We start from the raw sequence: 18,874 nt of genomic DNA, 5'->3' as shown, positions 1-18,874 counted from the left end.
CGTTGCTCTTAATTTGTAGGCAAATAATTATCATGGCTGACTGGGTTTCTGTTTAAGGCAATTAAATGATGCCAGTATGGATGTGCAGTATATATGGTCTACCTCTCTGCTCTCTCATACAAACACCACTCTGCTACCCTACCTATATCTGTCAGTTCTGTATTTTCTGAAACGTACTGCTTAGAATAAGTTTCATATCCAAAATAGATGGTTCTTCAGAAATACTCTAAGATATTTTCTTGCACTTGATTGATATGACAATAACTTTATTTAAATGAAGATAATTTTAATTAAATATTGGCGGGGGGGGAGGGAAATGTCAGTTAAGACTATATAGTGCAGGATCAATATAAATATCTCATTATTTTTTCATCCTGGCAAATAGGGATATAATGGAACTGACATTTGAAAGCTGTTCTTATATCCTGCCTTTTGGAATCATATTGTGAAAAGTCAATTTTTCAGTATCATTTAATAATGCTGTCAGATGTGTGCTCCCAGTACATTAGGCAGGAAGTTGAGTAGCGTCATCAGCTCCTGTGTTTATCAGAAATCATGCAGTGCTCTTATCCAGTGTCTAGGGGAATGCACTACGAAAGAAAAAAATGAAAAAGGAATGTAGTAAAAGACAACATTTAATCTAAAAGTTGCCCTGCTCATTTGGCTTGCCTGCTATCAGCTCTCAGAAGTCTGTCTCCTGTCTCCTTCCTGTTTGCACTTTCCTTAATCTGTGAAGAGGTTCTTGGAGTTTCTTTTTGTTGTTATTTATGTTGCTTTTATATATATATATATATATATATATATATATATATATATATATATATATATATATATATATATTTAATACTAATCTATCAAGGCAGAGACTGGTGTGTGTGTGTGTGTGTGTGTATATATATATATATATATATATATATATATATATATATATATATATAAACACACACCAGTCTGTGCCTTGACAGATTAGTAGATGATGAAGAAAACTGTAATTAGCAGTAGGCTCATTTTAAAGAGAAAATAAGATATAGAAATAAACCCACTTTGGTGATTCTTTTAAAAGGCTTTACCTATACGCACTTTAGGCTGCAAACCACTTCAAAGGCCAATGTTGCCGTTTTTGCTTCACAATACAGTATGTTTCTAACATCTGTGTCTGTCCAACTGTATTTTCTAAATATTTAATAACACTTAACAAATTAAGGTAGGTGCAGCGTGTGTATGCCAATAGCTCTCACAAAGTGTTGCACTGCTGAATTAACTTTCTGACCATGTTGTGGTTCCTCAGTTTATTAGAAGAAATAAAAGCACCTCTCATGATTTAGCTTCAGTTGCAGGGTAAAATGATGGCTGTAAAGTAGCATATTCTTGCTCTTACAGTCTGGGAGTCTTGTACCATAATTCCTATCAAGTGCTTATTATCTGGACCTGAACTCCTTGTAGTGCATTGCTAATATTTAGCAATAGTTTTCAATATTGTTTAATATTTTCAGGAGGCCTTTTATCAGAAGGTAATGGTGACGGGTTCGGTCACAGAGATCCCCTTCGGACTGTCACCTGATGTACTGAAATTACCTCCGAGCCCGTTTTCCCTGCCAGCTTGTGACTTCCAGAACCCTGTTTTGTTGAGCCAGACACACTAGCCTGCTGCAAACACAGATCCATGGTCTGGTCCACGCCCCCGAAGCTGCAGATTTAACTTAAAACAGCTCAGCAGGTTACTTGTCTCCAGTACCCAGACGCCCAGTTCCCAATGGGATCCAAACCCCAAATAAACCCGTTTTACTCTGTATAAAGCTTATACAGGGTAAATTAATAAATTGTCTGCCCTCTATAACACTGATAGAGAGATGTGCACAGCTGTTTGCTCCCCCGGGTATTAATCACTTACTCTGGGTTTATTAATAAACAAACGTGATTTTATTAAGTATAAAAAGTTGGATTTAAGTGGTTTCAAGTAATAATAGACAGAACAAAGTAAGTCACAAAGGAAAATAAGACAAACATGGAAGTCTAAGCCTAATACATTAAGAAACTGATTATAGGTAATATCTCACCCTCAAGGATGTTCCAATAAGTTTCTTTCACAGACTAGACTCCTTCTTAGTCTGGGCCCAATCCTTTCCCCTGCTCCAGTCTTTGTTAGATCCAGCAAACATCTCAGGTGGTAAGCAGGGGTTTTCTCATGACTCCCTTTGTCCTGATCCAGCCCCTTTTATAGCTTTGGCACAAGGCGGGAATCTTCTGTCTCTCTGGGTCCCCAACCCTCCTCCTAATGGAAAAGTACCAGATTTAAGATGGATTCCAGTTCAGGTGACATGGTCACATGTCACTGTAAGACCCCTAGTCTCCATTCCCTGTGGACTGGCTCACACGTACACAGGAAGGTTTGCAGATAGATAAACCATTTACAACCAATTGTCCTAGTCAGTGGGAGCCATTAAGATTCTAAACCACCATTAATAGCCCACACTTTGCATAATTACAATAGGACCTCAGAGTTATACTTCATATTTCTAGCTTCAAATACAAGAATGATACATGCATACAAATACACCTCTATCCCGATATAATGCGACACGAATTTGGATATAATGCGGTAAAGTAGTGCTCGGGGGGGGGGGGGGGGGGGGCTTTGCACACTTGTGGAAAAAAACAAGTTCGATATAACGCAGTTTCACCTATAACACGGTAAGATTTTTTGGCTCCCGAGGACAGCGTTATATTGAGGTAGAGGTGTAGGAGGAATATATTCAGTAGGTTATAACCTTTGTTATGATACCTTACAAGAGACCTTTTGCATAAAGCATATTCCAGTTACATCATAGTCACACTTATAAGCATATTTTCATAAAACATATGGAGTGCAACATCACAGCAATGTTGCTTTATTCATTTGCCCACTGCAACGTTGATATATAGGCTAAAGGGGTAGAAAAGCAGCTATTGAAAAAGAAGTCCTTAGGGTAGTTTGTATTATCAGTTAACTTTTAATTTGTGAAACTCTTTTTAGGGAATCAGGATCACAAGCAACTATAAACTGTACTCAGTCATTTGGACTACAACAAAGAGGTAGTGAAGTCCAGTGGTCAGAGCTCTGGACATGGACTCAGCAAACCTGGGTTCTATTCTCAGCTCTTAGCTAGCAATAAATAAATTGCAATGATTTGGACATGTATATGTGCATATTTATTTGGTTTTTCTAAAGCTAATTAAGTATTTTAGGAAAAAGTATGTGAGCGGCCACCAGCAAGAATGGGAGGCCGCATTCTGAGTCCACCCAAAAATTTGTCCTGAGATCCCGGTTCTAGACAGTCTCAGAGCAAGAAAATTTTCATTTGTTTTTCTGGCATCAAAAAAATTTCATAAAGGTTTGAAACTTCTGTTTTGTGACCTCGGTCTGACTTATTTATGCCACGTACAATCACTTCAAAAGTAATTTTCACCCTAAAGACAAAAACACTTAAAGGCTTTTTGGCTGCTGTGTGAAGTCTGATAACTAATGTCTCTTAGGGTACTGAGACAGCATGCATTACAAGTGACAGAAGCTATCAAGCTACTAGTACTTCATATAAGATATTCTGTTTGCTATTTCTGTTGTTACTTCACATTATAGAAACAGACAGATGCTGCATCACAAAAATACTTGTTCTTGTCTAACTGATCTACTTACATAGACCCCATTATCCTTATAACATAGTATTTTAGTCCATTTAGCGATAATAACTAGCTTCCTTCTCACCTTGTATGAGAAATAACTTTGATTAGTCACTGTATAATATTATGTTTGTGTGACTTACTGAGAGAAAAGCTAAATCAAAGAAATGAGTTTTATTTAGATTAGTCCTGAAAGTGTTGAGGTCCATAGTCATTCTTACCTCTTGTGGGGAGTACATTCCATAGTCTCCAGCTTCTGTGAAACTTCCATCTCCTACACTCATACATTTTCCCCCCAAATTCAAAATGGACGGACAGTTCAGTTGTGTAGTGGAATGTAGCTGGCATGGAAGGTCAGATAGTATCTGCTACTGGCCAATTCAATGAAGGACTTCAAAGAGCAGGACAGCGATCTTAAAATTGTACTCTGCAGTCAATGAGGAACTAGGCCAGAGAACCTGAAGCCTGACTCAGAGGAGTCCAGGATACTGGAAGTTGATAGGTGGTTTTGTTTTTGCTAGCTTCTCAAATAAGCGTGTTTAGACAGTAGTCCATCAGGTCTCTAACTGTTACATTTCACATCCTAAATGTTTTACAGTAGACATTTTACAGTTGCTAAGCTATGTATGTAGAACTTGAATCTGAAACCATTACATTGTGTAGCACTTGTGTAGTATCATTTTAAGTTATTGGCCTCAACAGTGGCTAGGCAGTTGGTTCTTTCCATGATGTAGTTTACTAACCCATGAAAAGAATCCGCCAGTTATTTATATACCACCAGAAGCTTTATATGTTGATGTATAATAGGAAAGTAGGATCAAACATATAACAGTTTTCCTGTTGCAAAAGCCTCAGTCAATAAGGATAGAGTATGTTCAGTACAAAGATCGACTAGTGGCTGGACATCATCATGGAGATATGTCACAGAATTGGTGGATTGTAAGAAGCTTTTTAGAGGAGGATGTCAAAAAAGTTTTGATTGCTTGGGAGGCTATTTTATCATGAATAAAAAAAGCAACTGTTTAGGACTGTTTACTGGGACTAGTTTTAAAGTTCATGGGTTGAAAAGGAGAAGGCAGAGATGTGTCCAGGCATCAAGTTATGGATTAACTGGAAATTGAAGGGACACATAGCAGCTGATGTAGTAAATTGTATAAAAAGTACAGGTCAATTCATTTGACTTGCAGCGTTGTGCTGTCCTGATGACAGGAGGTATGCACAGTGTTTGCGCAGTATGAACAGCTCAAAGAAGGGATTTGACTATTTATTGTATAGAGAAAAAAAGTTATTCATGTAAGGAATGATGAGATCAAACACTCCGATACATTTTGTGAGAAGATAAAGGCTGCCTGCATCGATTAAGATAATCTGTCATTGCTAAAGGTCAGCTGCAGGAGACTCCCGTTCCAGTTCAGATTTGTTATGATGCACTGGAGGAACAGTATGCCTTTTGGCATGGACTTCATCTTCCAACGTGCATTGTAATTGCAGACTACCCACTTTACTTGAGCAGGAGTTCAACTTGGGTGTCTATAAATCCTCACAGACAATGTTTGATTGAGCATTCTTGTCAGCATCTGTGGCTGTTAAACCCTCTCAAAGGGTTAGCAAAACTAACATCGTTGTTGGGGTCATCACCTTGCCAGTTTTCATTTGGCACATATTTTACTTTGGGTCAGGCTGGTTGCTGGCTGTTTTCTCTGGTATGGAACACAGATTGTCCTCTCTTCCCCCAGTTTCTCCCTTGCTGTTCTGAGTGACAGCTGTAGTTTTAAAAAGCTTCTGCCTCCCATCCCTGAAAGAGTTCTTCTATCTGATGAAGAGTGACAGTATACATTGCATGTTGAAGAATCTAATTTATCATGGTAGGATATAGGCGGTGTACACTATGGAGAAGGCAGCTGGACGTCACTTAAAAACTGCATTTTTTAATAATCGAATGACAGAAGGCGAATGATAGTGAAAGAGCCATAGTCCCAAGGATATTAAATTCATGTGGCTGATAATTTATTATTATTAACTTTGCTCCCAAAGTGACAATTCCATTTTCAATTCTGAGTAACGCGCATAGCACTCTGATTTCGTCTTTTTTTGATGGTATATTTGCTTGCGAGCCATGTAATTTTTCTCTTAACAGTGAAGTCCCCTTCTTTCTCCCCACAACAACTCAGCATTGTGGCTGAAAACTACTCAGGTTGTGAGGCATGAGAGCCACAAAGTATTATATGTGCCAGTAAATTAGCTACACAAAGATAACAGAGCTGTATCACTAAATGACTGGCTTTGAAGGCCATTTGTGCATTAACTTTAAAAGCAGCTTTCTTGCGCACTTCCTTCTTTCCCCCAACCCCCCCACCCCTTTGGCAAAGCCACATAATTTTGTTAAAGGTTTTATTTTCTGCTGAAAATGCAGGAAATTCAGACAACCCTCTTGGAAGCTCCCCAAAGCTAATACAAACAAGATACATATGCTTCTCTTAAAGTAACTAAAAATAAAGTAAATGATTTGAAACCAGTTAACTTTATAAATTCCCCTCCGAAGAGGAAAAGGAAGTTTACATAATGAGAGCTCTGATTGTGGATGCTGTTAAATGATGTTATCAAACTAAAATTCCCCCAAGTGCCAACTTGTCTATTGGATGTAAAATAGCGCATTGATACCAGAGTTTCTGGTAATTAAATTAGAAGTAGACAAGGAAGAACCAACTGCTAAACATCCGAAAACCTAATAATTTGCATTTATGAAGCTAGCTGCATTAAAACATAGTGGTGAATTAGCCAAGGACATCCATCAAATATCAATCTGGGTTTTCTATGGATAAAGGTGGATCCTAGCTACCAATTATCAAATTTCATTTGTTCGAGCATCTCTGGTGAGAGCAGAGTTTGGTTCAGGAGAAGATAGTTAATAGAAAAACTCCAGAGCTCCTTATAATCCTGGATTTATTTTCAAGAAACAGCTGCCATCTTGGGGTTAATACAGCATACTCATATGCCTTTTGGAATATGTAATGGACATTTCCTTGTACTTTCCATTGTTGGCAATACCCACTTAGAACTGTATCTATATTATAATGGAACTGGTCATGATATTATGGTTCAGGTTGCAGATTTAAGTTTAATAGGAGTTGTAAATTTTTATTTTGTAAAAATCTCATGTTGTTTACAATATTGCACGCAGACAGCAATGTTAAAGGAACATTAAGGTTGCAAAATTGAGCACTAAAAAGTTAGGAAAGTCCAAAACTAAGGTTGCTTAAAACACTCCTGATAATATGAGGGGGTATTATTATTCCAATTTTACAGAAAGGGCACTGTGCCATGTAGTGGTTCTCAACTGGGGGTCCGTGGCCCCCAGAGCCCCAGCTCTGAAGCCGGGAGCGGCGCAGGGCTGAAGCCGGCATCCTGCCTCCCCTCCCCCCAAAGCTGAAGCCGCCTCCTCCCGTTTAAGCTGGGAGCCACACTGGGACCCCGCCCCTGCCTGTACACAGCCCCTAGCTACCCCCTGAACTACCCCCCTGCCTGCACACAGCCCGTAGCTACCCCCTCCCTGCACCCTGAGCTACCCCCCTGCCCGCACACAGCCCCTAGCTACCCCCTGAACTACCTCCCTGCCTGCACACAGCCACAGCTACCCGCTCCCTGCACCCTGAGCTACCCCCCTGCCCACACACAGCCCCGAGCTACCCCCTCCCTGCACCCTGAGCTACCCCCCGGCCCTCCCACAGCCCCTAGCTACCCCCTCCCTGCACCCTGAGCTACCCCCTGCCCACACACAGTCCCTAGCTACCCTCTCCCTGCACCCTGAGCAATTTTCAAACTTTTTGAACTGAGTCCCCCCATTTGAGTTATATGTTTGGTTGTGTCCCCCCCCCCACACACACACAGCCCAGACAGGCTGGGTGGGCTCCTGAGTGAGTCAGGGGGTGGAGGTGGTGTTCCCTCCCTGGACCCTGCTGTGTGGAGTTGGCTTGAGCCCCACCAGCCCTTCCATCCCCCCCCAAAGAAGTAAACTATGCCTATGCCCCCCAGCCCAGAGCCCGTGCTCCCCGCTACCCCCTCCTCCCCCCCCCCCCCCGCCAGGCCCTGGCGTTTTTATAGCATGTTGAAGGGACCTTAGCAAGAAAAGGGTTGAGAACCCTTGGTATAGAGAGAGGAAGGTTAAAAGTGTCCACTGATTTGGGATGCCCAATTTGATCTGAGCCTGATTTTTCAGAGTACTTAGCATTATATAGCACTTTATACATTCAAAATACTGCTCCCGTTTATTTCCCCTGCAGCTCAGGCTTCCCTTCCCTCCCTTCACCTACTGGCTCCCAGTCCCAGGCTCCTGACCCAGCTATTCCCAGTCTCTCCCTCAGGCTCTATGTCAGTCTGCCTCCCTCCCAATCTCTTGTTCCTTCTGCATTCAAGTTTGGCATCGTGATGTGTCATAAACAGATAGTTAAGGGTTAAGGTCTCTTTTACCTGTAAGGGGTTAACATGCAGTACCTGATGACCACCTGACCAGAGGACCAATCAGAGACAAGATAATTTCAAATCTCTGTGGAGGGAAGCCTTTGTCTGTGTTCCTTGTTGGCTCTCTTTGGATCTAAGAGAGGCCAGTCATGTCTCCAAGTTCTCCTGGAGTAGTTCCTACTATCTTATAAAAGCAACAAAGAATCCTGTGGCACCTTATAGACTATAAGGTGCCACAGGATTCTTTGTTGCTTTTACAGATCCAGACTAACACGGCTACCCCTCTGATACTATCTTATAGTGAGTATTAATTAGAAAGGCGGATTAGTCTTATAATTTGATTTCTACATTTGCAATTGTGTGTTTGCTGAAGGAAATTCTTTATTTCTGTTTGCTGTTACTTTGCTTTTACTGAGAAAGAAAGGAGGGGGGGATTCACTCCAGAGATTGATGAGTTTAGACCCTGTATGTTTGCATCTTGGTTACAGAGACAGTGACTTTCTTTTTAGTCTGTAATAAATCTTTTCTATAAAGGACTTGGTTGATTTTTCCTTGGGTGGATTCTCAGGGAAAGGGGAGGGGGAGGCATCCCTCTGTAGTTAGATCCCGGTATCTCTCCTAGGAAAAGGGAGGGGGGAGGAAGCAGGGGGGGGAATGGTTTATTTCTCCTGGGTGTAAGAACTCCATAGATTTGGGGTTCTTGGGATCCCCAAGGATTTTGGGGAAGGACTGTGTCCCAATCCACGTACTTGATTGGATGGTGGCAGCTTTTACCAGATCTAAACTAGGATTTTTAGTTTAGAGGGAAACCAGTGCAGGTCCCCATTTTGGAACCCAACAGCTCTAAGTGGGGGTGAGACCTATGACATGATGGAGGAAACTTCCTAGGTGTTGACTGGGGGAGAATTGAGAGCACAGAAGAGTGTGTGTCCCTGGTCTCGGTTCTGGTGCCTGGCACCACAGTGACCCACTGCACTTGAGAGTTGCAATTGCAGGGAAAGTCACTTTCAGCCCTTAGAGCTCTGAGATGGAACATATTTATTCACTCTGTTGGGATGGCACGTGGGAGCTGGGAAGGGATGGTGCATGCTCAGAGCAGATGGAAAATTTCAGCCCGAACAGGTAAAGTTTAGCAAAGTTACAAGCAACTGAAAACTGGGTCTTTATAATGGAAAGCTTCAGACGACCTTAAGTATAGACGTTGCTAACTGCACCTCCTATAAGATATCCTTCTTGATTTTGTTCTCTCTGTTTTAGGGCTGTCCATTAGTCGCAGTTAATGCATGCAATTAATGAAAAAGAAATTAAGTAGATTTAAAAAATAGTTGCAATTAATCTCAGTTTTAATCGCACTGTTAAACAAGAATAGAATACCAATTTAAATTTATTATAAATATTTGTGGATGTTTTTCTACATATATTGATTTCAGTTACAACACAGAATACAAAGTTCACAGTGCTCACTGTATATTATTTTTATTGCAAATATTTGCACTGTAAAAAAGATAAAAGAAATAGTATTTTTCAGTTCACCTCAGACATACTGTAGTGCAATCTCTTTATCATGAAAGTGCAATACATAACTGCACTCAAAATCAAAACAATGTAAAACTTTAGAGCCTACAAGTCGAAGCATGAGGGGGCATAGGAATGTTTAGCATATCTGGCACATAAGTATCTTGCAACGCTGTTCTACAACAGGTGCCATTGTAAATAAGAAGCATCTACATCTCAACTATCCACTTCAAAACATTTTTGAGAATTTGGTGGAGGCCCCAAGGTGCTTCCCCCAGACTTATGTGCTGCAACAACCAGTTAATTTGATTTCCACAGTTCACACCAGCCTGCAGATATCAGCCAGAACCTGCTTACAACTAGGGTATATGGCTAGAGCTCTGCAAATCTGTGGATATCCACTTTATATCCACAGACCTTGTTTGCGATCGCATATCGGATGTGGATACAAGTTTTGTATCCAAATTCACTACCCTAATCTAGAAGTTCTCCACGTGAAAGCATGGTTCCTTAATGGTTTCAAAATGTTGAAATGCCCTGTTCAGAAGACATAAAAGAGACACTATTAAATAGCAGGAAAACAAATGGCAGAGATTCCAGATCTGGTGTGACAGTATACATGTTATGGCTATATCCTCGCCTTTGCCACTGATGCGAGACTATATACTAGTATTTTAAAAAACAGTATTATCCTCAAGTTCACTGAGAGTACATCTCGCAGCCATTACGGCTTTTAACGTTCATTTATATATCTCATTCTACATAATATCTATGTAGAAAGTTATAGGTAGAAATCTGAAATATGACATCTAACACTGTTCCCCCCATTCATTGATTATACTTGGAATTAAAATGTGGGGGGAAGGTCCATCCATTAAATACTAAAGTAACCTGAGACCTTATTACTGAGGAGTCACTTCATGTTCTTTAAGCTGTTTGATGCAGACTGTGCTTAGCCTTCCACAAGGTCGACAGACATTCAGTATTCACCCATCCTATAACAAAAAGGTTTTTTCAGAGATGTTCGAAACCTCTACCCTGAAGTTTGAGATCCTACTCCATCTTTGGACCTTAACCTAGTGCTGAGATGCCTCTCTGGATCCCTTTTGAACCCATGGTGACCTGCTCATTCATGCATGAAGGCTGCCTTTCTTGTGGCCATCATATCCCCTCGAAGAGTGAGGGAAATAGGGCTCTTATGGCGTAACCCCCTTTACAGTTTTCTTCAGAGATAGTCACTTTCAGACTGCATTCAAAGTTCCTGCCTAAAATACCTTCATCCTTCCACCTGAATCAGCCTATTCATCTTCCATTGTTCTTCGCCAAACCGCATGGGAATAAAAGGGAGGTGAAGTTCCACACACTAGATGTTAGAAGGGTCTGAGCCTCATATCTCGAAAGGACCAAACCCTTCAGGAAATTACTAAGGCTATTCCTTTCAATTGCGGAGCGATCTAAGGGATCAGCCATATCTAAATAAAGACTTTCAAAATCTATTTCCAAATGCATTAACCTTTGTTATCATCAACATGACTTGCAACCCCCACCAGGAACTTGAACACACTCCACGCAATCACTTTCCACCTCTGTAGCTTTCTTGAACAATATACCGATCACAGACATTTGGAGAGCAGGGACCTGGGGATCCACTCACACATTCACGTAACATTACACAGTCACTCAGCATCTGGTGCAATACTGGGACTGACTGTTTTATCTCAGTAACGAATCCAACTCCAAATCCACATCTTTCTAACAAGAAGCACTGTTCTACGGTCACCTAAATTGCAGCACCTATTGGGATGCTACTAGAAGAAGTAGCTAGCTAGCTAGCTATCACCCTGTGCAGTAAGTGAGGTTCTGTGAGAGGTGTATCCCCACGGGTGCTGCACTACCTACCCTCCTCCCATCTACTTCGGAGTTTCTAGACACAAGCTCTGTAGTAGAGAAGGAACTGAAGACAGTTTGGCCACACAGCTCTATATAGCTGCCAAATATGGTGTGAGACAGGGAAAGCACATGTGCAGCTCAAACAGGCACTGTTACTAAAAATCTCTGACCCTAGGCTCAGGGACACAGATACCTCTAAAGTGTGGAGCAATCATAGGGACACACATCTTGAGGAACCTCAGTTACTACACAGGATGAGTAACCTTCTCTTAAGCCTGTACCTCAAGACTAGCCAGCTATTCTGGGTTGGAAGCACCACCACATTTGAGCGAGAGGGTTTTGTGTGTGGATGGGAGCTGGGTTAAGGCAACACTTGAATAAGAGCCCACGTTAGCTCAGCAGTGAAGACAAGGCCTTCGTGACTGCTGAAGGCTAACTGAAGTAAAAATGTAGTTGGCAAGTTGGTATAGGCTGAAAATGAACAGAGAATGGTTTCATCTAGAAATCTAGTATTCTTTAAAAGAACACTCTTCTCTCACATTCTGGAGCTTAGCACAAGCTGTATTTCAGCCTGCGAGATAGATTAATCAATTAGTGTCTCTTTGGATAAGGGAATGAACTCTCATAAATGACTGAAATTCTGATCTTATGTGACTAAAATTTCCCATCTAAAGTTAAATTAGAATCGTAGGAAAGGAACCAAGAAACAAAGTACCAGTAGTTTATCTCAGTTCCTGTTGGATAGATCCTTAGTAGTAGTATTTTGGGGGGAGGAGGGGAGCAAGAACAAAAAACCTACAAGGTAGGTCTAGACCGGCAAGGGAGACATCTTTTTCCTCAGAAATTGACTTTGGAATCAAAAAACTTTAGTGGTTGGGAGTTCGCTCTCACTCACCATAGAACTTTTTAAGGTATTTTTTTAAATGTTTAATATAAAATTAAAAAGACAAGCAATCAATAAATATTATGGCCATAATATTAAAATCTAGAAGCCAATAGTTAGGCACTTAACTAAATGTGAGCAGATTTCCAAATGCATTGAGCTTTGTATCGTCCACTTATTGAAAATCAGTCTACTTTTGTGTAGATGTCTAAACATGGATTTGAGGAGCCTAGCTTTGGATACCCAGTTTTGAATGTTTAGGCAGATATTAATATCATTTTAAGCAGTACACTTTTGAACAATCATACTGCACCTGGTGTTTTAAGGAACCAGACTTATGGCTTTAAACACTCCAGGATTGCACTGAATCCTCTGAAAGGCAGTGCCTGGAGTGTTGTCCTGCTAGTCATGAAATGGATTATGTTAAGAAATAAGGAAATCGGTGATTTAGGATGGATGGAGACTGGACCATCTAGGTTTGTCCACCAGTTTTTCTAGTCTTTGCACCCTCATTTGTATCTTTTTTCTCCGTGATTATCTAGCTTGCTCATATATTTTGTTATCCTCCCATTTCTGTGTCTGTCAGTTGTCTCTGTTTTCATTCTCTTCTCTTTCGGAGTCTCGTTTGCCTGTTCCTTTCTCTCTCTACACAAGAAGAACAGGCTGCAAAGACCAGCACCAGGATCAAGGGACTCTAAAGTTGATCTTTCAGCCACCTTTTCACAGCACCAACTGAATTGTGCCTCAGGCAGTTTGGCCTTAGCCAGGGATCTAGTTAAAAAGTAAATATTTGCCAACAAAGTTACCAAAGTTATTCCCTATCCTTAGTAAAAGGGAAAACCTGTGGTACATAAGGTTACCGCTCTGTGGGCTCTGTTGGCAAATGCTAACGGCAACTGTTGTTCCTACTTTTGCCCTGCTTTCAGTGACCAATATCCAGTCACAAACAGTTGCAAAGTGATGCTGTGCACTCTGAGAGTTTCACATCCTATTTCACTGGTAGATTATTTAAAAATAATCAAATCTCTTTTCTGATCTTTTTGTGTGAAAGGCCCTACATAAATCTCAGTTTTCACCAAGCACATTTGGCAGCACAAATAAGGGTCATGGTCTAGTTGAGCCCTATGCATCTGAGATGTTTTTGATACTGGTATCCTAATGAGTAATTAACAGTCAGCAAATGTGGTAACAAACTGAATTATGAAGAACATGCAGAGCTTGCACTCAGCCCTTTAGGCACTGTGGAAACCTCACTAGTTCAAACTAGTGTCTTGTTTGGATTCACCATTACCACACAACAGCTAGACTGGTTGGCACAAAAAATATCTGCGTAATTGTTTTCTTTTTCTTATGGATAGCATCTAATCTACTCAAGAAAAAAGCTCCTAACATTTTGCTGTTTCTAGCCGTCATCTCAGACACACACGCTCTGTGTTTCACTTGTGGTGAAACTGGTCTGAAAGTTATTACACAGGGTGATAAAAACTTTTTTCTTTAACTATGAAATGTTTTTATAACCTCGTTTATATCTTTCCTGACGCCACATCTAGATGCAGAGGTGCCTTAGCTTGATACTAGTGATGCAAAGCAACAAAAGCGCAATATTTTATCAGCTCTGACAGCATGTCTGCATTCTCCCATCCAAATGCTGTCCTTGGCTTTTAACTTGGTTTTTTTCCTCTTTGTAGAAATTTAAGATTTAAAGCTATTCGGAATGCTTTAATCAGAAATTATAGCAGCAAATTTGCAAATAGTATGTGCGGAATAATAGGATTATCAACCATTCTTTTCTTTAACATTCGTTCATATAGCTCATTCTACATAATATCTATGTAGAAAGTTACAGGTAGAAATCTGAAATATGACATCTAACAGTGTTCCCCCTATTTGTTAATTATATTTGGAATTAAAATGTGTGGGGAAGTTCCATCCATTAAATTCTAAAGTAACCTGAGACGTTATTACTGAGGAGTTACTTCATGTTCTTTTAGCTGTTCGATGCAGACTGTGTGCTTAGCAATGAACAGGTTTGTTTTTCATTAAACATCATGCTGGTAGATACTAATATTTTTCGGTTTAAAATAGCTTTACTTCCCATGTTTTAGGTGAGCGTTTTAGGTTTAAAAAAAAATTTACTTGTGGGAATTAGGTATGTGTCTAAGTCGGGTTTCAGGCAGCAGGCTATATCTGCTATAGTAAGATCTGCTTTCTTTCCATCCTGAACCCAAGGGTGCTGGTGTTTTGGAGAGGGCATGAGGGTTACAACTCTGCCATAAAATTTGCTTGTGACTCAAAGCTTAGCAAACCAAATCCTTGCCCCGGAAGATTTTTTAATGACTACTTTGGAACGCTTGATAGTTCATCAGTTTGGTAATGGGATGGGATACAAGGCTTTTCACCTCTTTGCTAATTAATTCAGTCCAGATTGGTAGTGATTTAATGTTACCATGCAATAGCCATTTAGTGATTTTTACCTTCTTAAAGTCTTAGACAATTGGAGTCTTACTATCAGCTTTAAACTATTTGCTTTAGGAATTTGTGTGGGCTCTATTACTGTCGTATCAGATTGCCTCATGGTCTTTAACGTATTTATCCTCACAACACCGCTGTGGGGTAGGGAAGTGCTGTTATCCCCATTTTGCAGATGGGGAACTTGGGCACAGAGAGGTTAAGTGACTTGCCCAGGGTCAAACAGGGGGTCTGTGGTGGGACAGGGAATTGAACTCATATATCCCAAGTCCCAGGCTAGTGTCCTAACTGCTGGATTATCCTTCCTCTTCTCCCCATTTCAGTGGGAGTAGAGTTAAACAAGCAAGAAGAGCTTTTGAAAATCCTACCGTAATATTCTATTTATCCTCCCATCATTCAAAATACGTTGAGACAAATTCAAACCTAATTAAGCAGGTACAACTCAGGTGATGTCATGGGAGATGCACCTTGCTTAGTCAGGTCTGAATTTTTCACTGTAACTCATCTGAACTAATTACTCCGTTTTCACTAAAATGCACTTTGTTACTCAAAGCCTGGTATTGGGACTGTTACAGAGAGAGCACATCTTGTCCAGAACGCCAGGAGTGCTTTCTGTCATACAACACTATGATCTCTTTGGCTGATTAAATAGCCATAGTGCTCATCTCTGCAGTGAGTTTCTGCCAGGATTGTATTGGCCACCATACAAAAGGCTTTCAAGATGGGTGACACCAAAGCAGTAAAAATATGGGATATCCTCAGGACTGGAACGAGAACCATAACTATTCTTCAAAAGAAACCTCTTGCATTAGAATTAAAAAGTCAAAACAGTTGGCATGCTGAGGAGAAAAATGAATTTGAACATGTGCACAGTACAATGTTATTCCAACAAGCATTTCATAAGGACTTCATAATTTAGACCTGCTTTGTATACATGGGAGACAAACACGCGTGAAAGACTGGAGTCTATCTGATCTACATTGCTTAGTTCACTGCAGAATAAAGTGGGGGCGGGGACATTGTTGCACAGGGAACTTGAAGCTGTGGAGGAGATGAAGGTGGGGGAAAAGAGGCAGACATATCTTCACTACCAGTATAGAGAAGCTGCAGGGAGACTAACTTCTCTCCACTGTCGATAGGAAGTAGCTGCAGTAGGATGGAAGCAGGGTCGTCCTTACCCATACGCAAAGTCCGCAGCTGTGTAGGGCACCAGGGAATTTGAGGCACCACATTTCCTGGTGCCATGTGCAGCTGTGTGCTGCTCCAGCCCCTGATCTGCCTCTTCCCCAAGGCCCCTGCCCTAGCCCCGCCTCTTCCAGCCCCTGCTCCGCCCCATCCCCACCCCCACTCTCCTGAGGACTGCTGCAGGGGACGGGCCTGCACTCACCGCATGGTAAGTGGAGCGACCTGGCCCCCGCCTGTCCACTCCTCTGGCTGCCAGCTGTGCTGCTGGCGAGTGCTGGGCGGCGGTTTCCCCCCTCCCCCCAAGGCTGGGAGCCAGGGGAGCAGAGCGGAGCGGGCTGGGGCTAGGGGGCGGTTTCCCCCTTTCCCCCAGCCCTCTCCCCGCGGAGGCCTGGGACCAGCCCTGCACACCTCCTCCCCCCCCCATGGAGGCCTGGGGCTCTACACAGCCCCCCCATGGGGGGGGGGCTTTGGAGGGGACCAAAATGGCTAGGGACAGCCATGCATGGAAGCCATGAATTCCTTTTCCCCCACTTGTCTTCCCCCAAGTGGAATAGTGGCAACTTTTCTTCCCCTCCTCAGCCTTGGCAAAGGAGGCAGTGTTAACTGATATGTGATAATCGCTGCAATCTGACGGGATTTTAAAAAGTGGTATTGCTTTATACTGGAAAGAAACTTTACTATTTGCAGATTGAGAGTCCAGTAAAATGCATTGGAATGATTTTCACTCCCCACACTGTCAGCAGAGTTCAATTATGAAATAGGGAAGTGCTATTGGGTAGTTAATGGCTTTTTCTGAAATGTAGAAGGCCAAACCAATGCTAGGCTCATGAGCTAATATTCTCAATTTTGTGTTCAGGATAATAAGAAAGACTGAAGCCATCTTGGGGTGATTTTGCTCTCCCTTACCAGGTCTGTAAAGTGTCTTGATCAACAGTGTCAAATGCTGCTGAGAAGTTGAACAATATGAGCAGGGAGGTTTGCCCATTGTCCACAACCAAGAGAGGACTATTGTCCAATGTAAAGACTGTCTGTATGTCATATCCTAGAGTGAAGGCCCAGTGAGAGGGATCCAGGATGTTGTCAGGTGGGGTTGGAGATGGAATTTTGCTATCTTCTCTGTGATCTTGCTTAGAATGGAAGGTTGGATTATGAGTGGTCATTGTTTGGATTGGTTGTCAAATACATTAAGTGCAATTGATCTAAAGTATGGTAGCCTAGTGCACTACCAGTAGGGAACCATCAGTGATCCAACTTCAGTAACCTAGAGTGCCAAAATAACGTGCAATAGAAACGTTTGGAGGAGGAATGTGTTTTGGTCCAGATTGTCTTCCTACTTTTGGTTTCCTTCTCTTTTTCCCTGCCATCTTTTGTTTTCCTTCTTGCTGACTTTTTCTGGCTCTCTGTTTACTCTTTCTCCTTTTTGTTTTCCACAATGAATGCTGAACAGAAAATAAAATGCAGTGCACCTGTACTGAGCTGCATTTACCTGCAGCACCTGCTAGGAGTGGAAATTGACTAAAATCACATAACTTCAGTGAATTTAATTGACTGCAATTACTGTGGTTAAAATTCTTTAGGGCGGGCTGCAAAGTGGACGCTAGAGTCCATTGACCTTTAAGGTAAAAGTTTGGATGTTAAAGGAGAAAGCATAGCCATGTTACCAGACAAGCAAGAATGGAAGACTTTTTCACTATTGATGAGACATCAGCCAGCTAACAGCTACATTAGTAATAATACCTGAGTACTATAATTTCTGCCTAATATATAATGGAAGGGGCATGCTAACCTTTTGTTTGTTCCTTAAGGCACAAGACCTGAATGTGATTGAAGAAGTGATCCGAATGATGTTAGAGATTATCAATTCCTGCTTGACAAATTCTCTCCATCACAACCCCAATTTGGTGTATGCACTGCTTTACAAGCGGGATCTGTTTGAACAGTTTCGAACTCACCCTTCCTTCCAGGACATAATGCAAAATATAGACCTGGTAAGTAATATTTATTAATCACTTGCAAGCAGTAAAACAAGCCTCTTGAACACATTGTTAGCTGAATATGCTTTTGAGAGAAGTGATGATTTTTTTCACATTTATATATCCCTTTCTTTTGCTAGATATTTTTAGACTCTATTAAAAATATTGAGCTTCCAAATCATGATTGTAGCTAAGAAAGGGGTGGAACTTGGGTTGTTCTCAACACCTCTCCCTTCCTTCAGTCTCTGGGACTCCACCATGAACCATACTGGATTCCATCCTTACTTGGCAGACACCATGACTTGTGCCATGAGATTTGAGGGAGCCCACTGATGAGGATTTCCCCAAGCTGCAACAAATCCTCTTCTGGAAGGAGCTCCCTCCAAGTAGTTGCCTTTCAATTTTCTAAAGGAGGCCAGTGGCAGCTACTCTACTCCCCCTCTGCAAGGGCACACCACAAGGACCCTCTTTCTTCAGACAAGCAGAAGGTTCTTTTCCTACAGTAATCTCTCTTAATACTCCAGTGATGGAAGTGGAAGAAAAAACTAGCGTAGGAGAGTTTCTCCTTCAGCTAACTGCAGGCAGGCAGCATACCCTACCTGAACTTGTGTTGCTTTGACCTACGGAAGAGTCTGGTGAGTAAGAGTTTAGGAAAAGCATAAAACAGAATTCTTAGCCCTAATTTCTCTCCTGCCACTCTCAAGTGGACCTGTGCTGGTTATTAGAAAGGATGAACTTCACTTTCTCTGTAGGTTTCAGAGTGGTAGCCTTGTTAGGCTGTATCATCTGTTTGAAATGGGCCACCTTGATTACATTGGCCTCATTAGCACTACAAAAATGATTT

General features: G+C 41.5%; 1 protein-coding gene across 2 annotated transcripts in view; it reads left to right on the top strand.

The window, feature by feature from the left end:
• DYM (dymeclin) overlaps positions 1 to 18,874 on the top strand; it is a 367,304-nt gene that overhangs the window by 294,941 nt on the left and 53,489 nt on the right. For both annotated transcript variants that reach the window (XM_039543377.1, XM_039543378.1), the window contains one exon: positions 17,863 to 18,045. In XM_039543377.1, the coding sequence (XP_039399311.1) occupies positions 17,863 to 18,045 (183 nt within the window). The remainder of the gene's footprint in view (positions 1 to 17,862; positions 18,046 to 18,874) is intronic.

The sequence above is a fragment of the Mauremys reevesii genome, linkage group 6, assembly GCF_016161935.1.
Source record: "Mauremys reevesii isolate NIE-2019 linkage group 6, ASM1616193v1, whole genome shotgun sequence".
NCBI classification, from domain to species: Eukaryota; Metazoa; Chordata; order Testudines; family Geoemydidae; genus Mauremys; species Mauremys reevesii.
Note: the sequence above shows the minus strand (reverse complement) of the source record. Positions and strands in the feature narration are given on the sequence as shown.